The sequence below is a fragment of the Daphnia carinata genome, chromosome 1 (assembly GCF_022539665.2).
Source record: "Daphnia carinata strain CSIRO-1 chromosome 1, CSIRO_AGI_Dcar_HiC_V3, whole genome shotgun sequence".
Taxonomy (NCBI): domain Eukaryota; kingdom Metazoa; phylum Arthropoda; class Branchiopoda; order Diplostraca; family Daphniidae; genus Daphnia; species Daphnia carinata.
Genome location: NC_081331.1, coordinates 4,348,744 through 4,359,162, shown reverse-complemented (window position 1 = coordinate 4,359,162; position 10,419 = coordinate 4,348,744). Strand labels below are relative to the sequence as shown.

Genomic DNA, 10,419 nt, shown 5'->3' with positions numbered 1-10,419 from the left:
GGCTATAGCCTTCTCACTTTTTCAATTTTGGCCAAAATTTAGATTTGAGGGAAAATTATGACAATACGTTTTCCACAAAAGAAAAAAAAAAATTCGGAAAAAAAAAAATCACACTCTTTTCTTTTTTTTTCGACCCGTAGCCATCTACCGGTCAGAATCTTTATTACAGGCATGTCAATTTGAGTCCATTGGATCCCATTGTCAGTTAGTCGAGTAGCATGGCTGGAGAAAAACGCGTGGCTGGAGAAAATAGGATAAGATTTAAGTTAAAATTGGAAAAAGATAATTAAGTTAAAATGGATAAGATAATAAAAGATAAGAATGGTAAGTACAATGATTATTATATTAGTTTTCAATTATTAATTATTGTTTTTTAGCTCTAATTATGAACCTGCAGGCTCAATTATTGTTCGTAATCAGTCCATGCAGCGATGGAACTGAACAATTGTGGGACCGTATTTGTGCTGAAAATGGGTGTGGTATGGAAACCCAGAAATAGCACGAGTTCAACATAAAACATGAATTAGGTACTTTTCGGTTTTTTGTCTATCAAAAAGTATTTTTAATGCTATTATTTTGCATTCACAGAATTTTAGTGGGGGATCAAGTCAAGTCTGGAAGTGTTACAGGAGGGAAGAGTCAGCCTGTAGTTGAAAAAACACTGAGAGTGCATTACCGTTAAGTTGTGAGGTAAAGTAATAGAGTAATAAAAATTGTCTAATGAGAAGTACCATCTTGTGTTAATGAATCCAGTACAACAGCAATCCTTTATAGTTCTGTCACAGCTAGAAGCCTCAAATAATTCTGCTTCTCTGGCTAAACAACTTGTCCTTTACGTTCAGAGTGTTGGTGAAGCTGGGTACTTAAATGGCCCTAAAGATGTTTCATTTCATTGGCATTGCAGCGATGAACATCATACATGGACTTTTTAGGTATGAAAGGAATTTTCTTGAAAATTTTTTGAATTTATGACAAAGCATTTCTCCTGCTTTTTGCCAACCATGTCTAATCTAAAAAAAAAATTATCCAATAGGAAAGGATTTTCAGCATACTGGGAACACAAGTATCAACAATGCAACATTCTAGGGGTGCTATTTTATCATTCAAGAGCCTTATACAATGATTTTCATCTGCAATTTGTATGGCCTTTCCCAAGCTTCTGCCAGAAGTTGAATCTATAAGTCATGTAAGTCACATGAGCAACAATTGAGATGCTTAATGGTGTTGTTTTTCTTTTCTCAGCATAGGTTAATAGTAACATTGGATCTGAAAAAATTCTTGGTTGGGGCAAGACACTGAATAAATTGTATTGATTGGATGGATGACATAACATTTCTATACTTAATTCGGATTCCCCAGACGGTATTTGATATTAAAAAAATTGAAGTGCATATCTGGGCTCCCTTCTTTTCTGAAGCCCCGTTTCCCCTTGACTCGTAATAAGCCCGTAGGGGGTCATGCCCCTACTGTACGGTATATATAAAAACAACATATACCGAGGTTTGGAGGGCTCTGGCCGGAAAGGGGACGTGGGGTGCCGCTTAGTCCGATGATGTGTTCACGGAGGGCTCTGTGGCTACCCACAAATCCGAACTAAAGGTTAATCGCTCCTGTAAAAATGTTCCAAATCTTCAGCTCTTCTTCCGGCTTCTCTTAGCCAATCACCGGGTAATCTCCCCGGTGGGTCAACAAGGCAGTGTCTCCCCCTGCCTGGGTTGACGGCAACTTTTGAAAGGGCTATTGTGCCTTTTTAAAGTTGCAAAAATAATTGTAATGTGCAGAGAATTGTCAATAAAATTTTTTTTATAAAATATTTTTTGCAAAATTTGTTTCTTTCATTGTCTGTGTTAGCTGTGTTCACACACTACATTTATCAACTTTTTTTTTATTGCTTCGCTTTATTTTATTTTGTCACATTTGCTGATAAGGATTGTTTCCATTGGTTTATCGTTTATCTGTAAGTATTCAATTATTATTTATTACACTCTTTGAATTCTTCAACTTAGATTCAAGGAACAACGTGTAATATCTGGATATTTTTTGAAGTAATTTTGTATTTTGTTTTACTCGAATGGGAACCGATCCCCAGACATTCAGCGTGCAACGCCGATGCTCTAACATTGAGCCACGAGATATATTTACATATTTTATTATCGCATATCATATGTTATCGTCTAGGATGTTTATGCAGTCTTTCACAACTATGTGTTTATCTTTCTATAGCTGTCATAATGTTCATAGCTCTGTGGTAGAGCCTTTAGCTGTGATACCTGTTACCCTGGGTTCAAACCCAGTCGATGTGTAAAAATGGCGTACAATAAATTTAGAATAGTATATTACAGAATTGCATTTCAGTTTTATTCTAAGTGTAAATGCAAGTCCACAAGTGACTAGAAAAAAGCCAACTTCACATCATATGATTCATGGCTCATTGGTAGAGCATCGGCGCGGTATGCCGAACATCCAGGGTTCTATCCCTGGATAATAATTGAATACTTACAGGTAAACCAATGGAAACAATCCTTATCAGCAAATGTGACAAAATAAAATAAAGCGAAGCAATAAAAAAAAAAGTTGATAAATGTAGTGTGTGAACACAGCTAACACAGACAATGAAAGAAACAAATTTTGCAAAAAATATTTTATAAAAAAAATTTTATTGACAATTCTCTGCACATTACAATTATTTTTGCAACTTTAAAAAGGCACAATAGCCCTTTCAAAAGTTGCCGTCAACCCAGGCAGGGGGAGACACTGCCTTGTTGACCCACCGGGGAGATTACCCGGTGATTGGCTAAGAGAAGCCGGAAGAAGAGCTGAAGATTTGGAACATTTTTACAGGAGCGATTAACCTTTAGTTCGGATTTGTGGGTAGCCACAGAGCCCTCCGTGAACACATCATCGGACTAAGCGGCACCCCACGTCCCCTTTCCGGCCAGAGCCCTCCAAACCTCGGTATATGTTGTTTTTATATATACCGTACAGTAGGGGCATGACCCCCTACGGGCTTATTACGAGTCAAGGGGAAACGGGGCTTCAGAAAAGAAGGGAGCCCAGATATGCACTTCAATTTTTTTAATATCAAATACCGTCTGGGGAATCCGAATTAAGTATAGAAATGTTATGTCATCCATCCAATCAATACAATTTATTCAGTGTCTTGCCCCAACCAAGAATTTTTTCAGATCCAATGTTACTATTAACCTATGCTGAGAAAAGAAAAACAACACCATTAAGCATCTCAATTGTTGCTCATGTGACTTACATGACTTATAGATTCAACTTCTGGCAGAAGCTTGGGAAAGGCCATACAAATTGCAGATGAAAATCATTGTATAAGGCTCTTGAATGATAAAATAGCACCCCTAGAATGTTGCATTGTTGATACTTGTGTTCCCAGTATGCTGAAAATCCTTTCCTATTGGATAATTTTTTTTTTAGATTAGACATGGTTGGCAAAAAGCAGGAGAAATGCTTTGTCATAAATTCAAAAAATTTTCAAGAAAATTCCTTTCATACCTAAAAAGTCCATGTATGATGTTCATCGCTGCAATGCCAATGAAATGAAACATCTTTAGGGCCATTTAAGTACCCAGCTTCACCAACACTCTGAACGTAAAGGACAAGTTGTTTAGCCAGAGAAGCAGAATTATTTGAGGCTTCTAGCTGTGACAGAACTATAAAGGATTGCTGTTGTACTGGATTCATTAACACAAGATGGTACTTCTCATTAGACAATTTTTATTACTCTATTACTTTACCTCACACCTTAACGGTAATGCACTCTCAGTGTTTTTTCAACTACAGGCTGACTCTTCCCTCCTGTAACACTTCCAGACTTGACTTGATCCCCCACTAAAATTCTGTGAATGCAAAATAATAGCATTAAAAATACTTTTTGATAGACAAAAAACCGAAAAGTACCTAATTCATGTTTTATGTTGAACTCGTGCTATTTCTGGGTTTCCATACCACACCCATTTTCAGCATAAATACGGTCCCACAATTGTTCACTTCCTTCGCTGCATGGACTTATTACTAACAATTCTTTTAGTGCAGCACTAACAGAATTTAACTTTAACACACTGTCAGGTGGTAGACTGAATAACTAAACAATAAATAATTGTTTGTTAAAATTCTATACTTATTTTGAATTCTTATTTGAAAAGTTTAGGTACCTGACTGTGTTCGCCTAATGCCAATTCATCCTCATGTTCAGTTAGGGATGAGTTTGGAAAAACCTCCTACACTGTTTGGAAACTGTTCCATTCCAATTTGTTCTTTTCCCCTAGCTGAGCTTGTAGACTCAAAATTTGAGCTACAAAACACAAATGAATAAAAGCAAATAAATAGAATCATTACGTATTAGGCCTTACCATCCTTAGCTTTGCTGTTATCTAATATTTTGTGTTGTTCCAATAATTGGGCCTGCAGCTTCATAATTTGATCTAATAAACAATAATTAATAATTGAAAACCAATACAATAATGTTTATACTTACCATCCTTTTCTTGTATTATCTTATCCATTTTTCAATTGCTCCTCCAGCCACGCGTTATTCTCCATCCACGCTACTGAACTAACTGCGAATGGCATCCAATGGACTGAAATTTCCTACGCCAGTAATAACGAGTCTGAGCGGTAGATGGCTACGTGTCGGAAAAAAAGCAAAAAGTGTGATTTTTTTTTTTTTTGGCGAAATTTTTTTTTTTTGTGTAAAACGGATTGCCATAGAAAATACATGATTCCGATTCAAAATTGAACGAGAATCACAAAAATGAAGTCTACTTTTACGTTGGCCTAATATCTTTTTGAATACACGGAAAAAACGGGTGATAAGTGCTGGCGCGCCAGCACCGCGTTAATTCCATTTATTACAAAAACGGGGGGGTTGACGAAAAAACAAATATGTTTCCTGGCATCAGTCTTTTTATTTTAGGTTAAATTACATCAAATTTAATGCTAAAATTACAAACTAAATTTCTGCCATACCGATAATTAAGCCCGATAAAATAAGCCCGACTTTTTCGGGCTTATTTTTAGATAAGACACATTTTATAGATATAGCTATGAAAATACATTAGTTTGATTCAAAATTAAACGAAAATCACAAATATGTCGTTTGTTTTTCAACAGGTCTTATAGTTATTGAATAAATTGTAAAAAACAAGAAACCCGAATATGTACGCTACCAGCATTTTGTTTGCGTTTATTTAAAAAACAGTTGGTTGGACGAGAAAACAAACCACTTTATCGAAATCAGCGTTTAATTTTGAATGTTCAGTATGATTTTTATAGCATTCTAAGAGTTTTCCTTTTTTGCCGATTTTGACAAAAGTGGGAAGGCTATAGCCTTCTCACTTTTTCAATTTTGGCCAAAATTTAGATTTCGCTTATAAATACATGATTTCGATTCAGAATTGAATTTTAATCGCGGAAATCATGTTTATATTTAAATTGGCCTTACAGTTTTTGAAATAAACGTAAAAAACGACAATAAAGTTGGTGCTCTTTCAACACTTTGTTGTCTTTTATATTTTGAAAACGACTGTTAATAGCCGCATCGTTTTGTAACCAATAGTAAAATATAAAAAATAAACTTTGGGTGCTAACGTCATTTTCTCTTATTTAAAAATCGTTTTTAGCTTTGATTTTTTAAATTTAGAAATCCGACAACGCAACATCACGTGACACGTGAATGTGTTTTGGCTTTTTGGGACTTGTAATAGTAGCCCTGAACTCTGCTTGACGTGACACTTCATTGGAATTTCCCAATCGTTATTACAACGACATATCTGTATATTTGCCCTGTATTTCTTTCTTTGAATCTATGAACCAATTAGTTTGTTATTCGTAAAAGTTTGTCAAATTTCCGCTTACATTGGTAGCTTGTCTGCCATTCTTAAACAAACAATGGGAAACAAACACAGTCACGACGAGTCGGATGGAGATGATAAAAGTCATTTGGGGACGTTACGAGATTTTCTAAAAGCCAAGTCGCCTGTTTTGTCTCCGTCAAGTAAGCGAAATATTAAAGAAGAAGCAGGTGATCATGGTCCTGCTTGTCAAATAACCAACATCACATCCAACTTAAGTGATAGAGATTCTATGAACAAGCAAGCAGGTGTTGATTCTTCATACACCGAATCAGGAGTTGCTTCCAGCTCAAAACCAGATGGAATTACTAAACTTGCTAAGGTTAGTTGTGGATACCTTTTAACTTAATTTTTGCCATAAAGTAAAACTGTTCTTCTTTCTAACTTGTTAAAGGAGCTAATCATCCGAACACAGAACCAAGACACCAAGGACGGAATATCTCTCAGCATGTTTTGTGTACAGTGCCTGACAGCATAAAGCATCCCAACAGAAATGCTTACCTTTCATTTTTCTGTTTTTTTTGCTGTAGAAATATGTTTGCCACGGCTGTGTCCATTTAGGTCAGGCATTGTTCAGAGATTTTTTCAAACTGGGGAAGAACTCCAAGAAGTCACCTAATAAACAAGTACTTTCCAAAGAACAGTTTGTTATGGGATCACAAAAGATAGTACAACTTATTGGAGAAGAACCATTGTTGACATTCTATATTCAGGTTTGATACGCGCAGCTCTACCAGAGTTTCCATTTTATTTTTTAACATTTGACTTCATATTGTGTTTTAGATTTTTGCGAGTGAAGATGACGCATTAAGCCATGACGATGTTAGCCAATTTCTTCAATCCTGCTACCAGCTCTCGTTAGGAACCACAACTTCCATGGAACACAGTGAAGAGATTATTCAAATGGTTATAACAGCTATGGTACGATAAATTGCCTTCTCGGTAATGGTGAAATATGTAAATTTCGAGCATTGTTTGACAGTTTCATGGTAAAAGCTCCCTTAGCTCAAAATATGTCGTTCACTGGGTACAAGAAAATTGCCCTAGAGTTGTGACATGGATGCACCGTCACCTTGTCCACCGTCTTACTGTTGGCTTTCGCATTTTACAGCAGAACCGGGAAGCCAAAATAGAAGTTGAACACGACACTGATCTCGCCACGAGTAAGAATGCTGGTCCATCTTTGTTTTGCGTTTGCACAAAACACAAATTTAACATTATATATTTACAGATATAGAAACCCCAGTGTTGGCTACGACTCGTCGAGATAGTTTGTCTCTATTCCCTTGCAGCCCCGTTTCTCCAATTGGGACGGAATTTTCCTTACAAAGGCAGTCAGATCAATCTCAGGGTACGATTCTCTTTAAGTAATTTCAGTGCCAAGATAAGTGCTAAGTCAACAATTCATCCGTGATGTATTCTTTAAATTACATTTGATTTTCAGCTGACATAGAACAAGTGATTTCTGAGACAAGACTTCACCCGATGCAAATCTGGTTATTGGGGTGTACGCTTCCATTGGTATATACGCGTCCCGTTCCTGCACTTCCTAGCTCGCCTTCCATTAACGGAATTGTTTTAATGGATCCTCACACTTTCATATCTCGAATGGTATCTAAGCGTCAAACAATTGCATACGAACACTATTCATAGCATAGTGCATCATATCGTTTAGCTTGCTTCACATAGCCCCTCCAACTGGACTACACTGTACAATAGTGATAACGACGGATTGTCGTTGAATCGGTTTGAGCACCACGTAATGGGCTACCGTGGCCCTACTGTCTCTTTTCTCTATGCCGAGGGCGACCGTATTTTTTGTCTGGCTGTCGACCTAGCGTGGAAGGAATCGATTCAATTTTGGGGAACACCTAATACAGTATTACTTTAAATAGGATACAGTATGACATAATCGCTAAAGCATCTAACTGATTACCTGTAGATCACCGTTCAGCTGACTCCCGAATATCGAGTGATCGATCGTAAGATTTTTACCAGTTCAGAATTCCATGATGGCCTTATCTTTTTATTTCATTCTTACTAGGTGGCGAAAGCATGATGTACTACAATACCTCCGTTCGTGGATATCCTTTTGGGATTCAAGTGGGGACAGATCACCGACATCCTTGCATTGAAATCGACAAAGAATTTTCGCGGCTGAGCTATAGAAAAATACCGTATAGGCTGGAAGCCATTCAAGTATGGGGTTGTGGTACAAGCCAACAGAGGTATGACTGTTAAAAGTTGTCATGCTTTTGATTTGCCATAAAAAGCGCCATTTTATCAGGGAGTCTCAGCTGGAGTACAAAAAATGGGAATTGAAGCAAGTAGAGAAGAGTCGGGACGTTAAACTTTCCGCTGTGGATTGGAACGATCATCCTGACAAGTGCCTCCTCGAAATGGCTTCCCACAGGCCAAATTATTCTCAGTTTGGGAATGCGTGATTATAGTCGTTGATTGACGCGGATGGGAGAGATTCGAAATTTCACAAAATACTTCCTTATATTACCTATTTTCTCCATTTTAATTTGAAAATAATTCTAATATCTATTAAACGAAGAAAAAACATTTGTTAAAGGTATTGTTTACATCACTTGTGCAATTCCTAAAAACATACACAAATCGGAATTGCTTTCGTTGTATTTTCCTACTCTGTACAATCTGCCCAGGGCAGAAACACAACGTCCAAATATAAAAAAACGAGATTCATCTGAGTGAAAAGGTCCTAGTGAGTACCAAAAAAAATAATAATAACACAAAAGTGAAGTGGTCCAAAATTCTGGGGAGCCAAAAAATGCAAATCAAAGAAAACCGAGCTGTGAGGTTCAGTATGTACAACCAAAGTTGAGCAAAAAAACTTAGGGAATTTGGAGGGGGGATTAGCGATGAATCACTGTACACGGTTACAAAAAAAAGCTAACTCTGCCGAATGGTGAGTGTCGAGAGAAATACGTAACACCCCAATATGGCACGCTGGCAGCATCTGGGATATTTCATGACCGGGCTTTTAGCAGAGCCTAATTGAAGAGAGGCAAGTGATAGAAGTTGTATCCTTTTCTTCCTTTGACGGCAAGATAAATGTAGACAATATGCTGTAAAACAACAGAAAGCAATTGTGTCATAAAATCTGCTACTTCATTTGAATGTAAGTATGGCTTACATAAGCTCCTGGAATAAAGCAAATCACTCCTATGATGAGAAAAACTAGGCCTTGAACTCCCCCTGATGGAAGTATCAACACAGTAATCCCTGTGACCAATAAACCTAAAGGAGAAATGCATGTTACATACCATGCACTATTCAATGAGGGGCAACTTTTTCTGGAAATAAAATTTTTACCCAAGCCAATTATGACAAGAGCAAAGGCAGTTGCAACAACTTTCCAATTCTCTTTCACACGTGGATGTTTGAACCAAATTCTGTCTGGGTCAAAATAAGACGGTGAATATTGATAGCTCTCATGAATTAGGGAGTCACTGTCTTTAGATGCCGTCTGTGTACCAGAAAGAAAGCAATAATTATTTCAATGTGAAAGATAGATAAACCAATGAAAAATTCAGCCTACGTCATCCTGCATGATTCCTGTTCGAATGCTCAGTAATACTGGGGTGTGGTGTGGATGTGTGCCATGAGGAACTGCTAACGAGTTTATGTTTGTAATTTGATTTTCAACACCTGACAGAAAACCCACCAATATTGTTTTTGAGAATGAGCAAATAAGAACTGCATGTAAATGACAATTTAACACACATAGTAATCAAGAAATAATTTTTGAATTCAGCTGTTCATGGAATAAAGATCTACTAGTATGTTGATACAAGCACTGTGCAACAGAAAAGACGTTTGCATATGAATACTAGAAGTGTTTGCTTCGTGTACTACCTTCACTAGATGCAGGTTTCACGCCGCTATTATTACGTGCACTAAAAGCGGATTTTTCGACTGTTGTGCTGCCATACACACGTACCACGACATCATCGAGATTTTCGTCAAAAGCATCATCAATTGAAAATGGCTTTTTCGCCATATTATTGCAATACGTATAACCAAATAAATAACACAATTTGGGATTTCAACGTTACTATAAGCCACACATTGGTGGATTATGAAGAACTCAATGCCACAAATATTGATGGTGGGCTGTTGGGAGAACGAAGTGGGCGGGGTCCCTCCCCCAGCGATGCCGGATCGTTTTCAACCTGCCAGTCGAAAACAGGCACAAAAACAAATAACGGCATGAGCGAGAAGTGACCCACCTGCTCAACCACCCATTGCACACTCGATTGTTTTTCCGTAGTTTTTTTTCTTACTTTTTAAAACATTAAACCCTGTCTGCCAAAGAACGGTGTTAAGGCCGTTTGGAAAAAAATTAGGTTTCGCAGTATTGTTGAGTGTCGAATTCTCTGGTGAATAACGTTGATTTTACACTTTTAATGCAAGACTATCAAGACTATTTTCCAAGGCATTCAAGAAATTTTCGGTTCTTCTCAGGCAAATCATGATTGGTTAACAGATTTTCCATTTGTGGACATAACGCGTAGCG

General features: G+C 37.3%; 2 protein-coding genes and 1 long non-coding RNA gene across 4 annotated transcripts in view; 1 reads left to right on the top strand and 2 right to left on the bottom strand.

The window, feature by feature from the left end:
- Positions 1 to 2,684: 2,684 nt before the first annotated feature.
- LOC132088170 (uncharacterized) lies at positions 2,685 to 4,442 on the bottom strand. The gene is made up of 4 exons (XR_009421463.1): positions 4,179 to 4,442; positions 3,925 to 4,108; positions 3,520 to 3,863; positions 2,685 to 3,418 (listed from the first exon to the last, which is right to left on the bottom strand). It is a non-coding gene; the product is annotated as an uncharacterized LOC132088170 (long non-coding RNA).
- A 1,305-nt stretch (positions 4,443 to 5,747) lies between these two features.
- The window catches only part of LOC130691834 (uncharacterized), a 53,131-nt gene continuing 48,459 nt past the window's right edge, over positions 5,748 to 10,419 (top strand). The window contains exons 1-11 of one of the 2 annotated variants that reach the window (XM_059497541.1): positions 5,748 to 6,198; positions 6,271 to 6,333; positions 6,407 to 6,589; positions 6,660 to 6,797; positions 6,859 to 7,039; positions 7,108 to 7,227; positions 7,321 to 7,487; positions 7,552 to 7,755; positions 7,819 to 7,858; positions 7,921 to 8,104; positions 8,164 to 8,325. In XM_059497541.1, the coding sequence (XP_059353524.1) occupies positions 5,914 to 6,198; positions 6,271 to 6,333; positions 6,407 to 6,589; positions 6,660 to 6,797; positions 6,859 to 7,039; positions 7,108 to 7,227; positions 7,321 to 7,487; positions 7,552 to 7,755; positions 7,819 to 7,858; positions 7,921 to 8,104; positions 8,164 to 8,320 (1,722 nt within the window). In that variant the 5' untranslated portion in view covers positions 5,748 to 5,913 and the 3' untranslated portion in view covers positions 8,321 to 8,325. Of the gene's footprint in view, positions 6,199 to 6,270; positions 6,334 to 6,406; positions 6,590 to 6,659; positions 6,798 to 6,858; positions 7,040 to 7,107; positions 7,228 to 7,320; positions 7,488 to 7,551; positions 7,756 to 7,818; positions 7,859 to 7,920; positions 8,105 to 8,163; positions 8,509 to 10,419 lie in introns of those variants that run through there. The other variant, XM_057514829.2, reaches the window with a different exon arrangement.
- LOC130691877 (transmembrane protein 134-like) lies at positions 8,503 to 10,047 on the bottom strand. Its single transcript, XM_057514900.2, has 5 exons — positions 9,759 to 10,047; positions 9,442 to 9,551; positions 9,216 to 9,369; positions 9,037 to 9,140; positions 8,503 to 8,968 (listed from the first exon to the last, which is right to left on the bottom strand). The coding sequence occupies exons 1-5, from the start codon at positions 9,901 to 9,903 to the stop codon at positions 8,894 to 8,896; spliced, it is 588 nt and encodes a 195-aa protein (XP_057370883.1). The 5' UTR covers positions 9,904 to 10,047; the 3' UTR covers positions 8,503 to 8,893.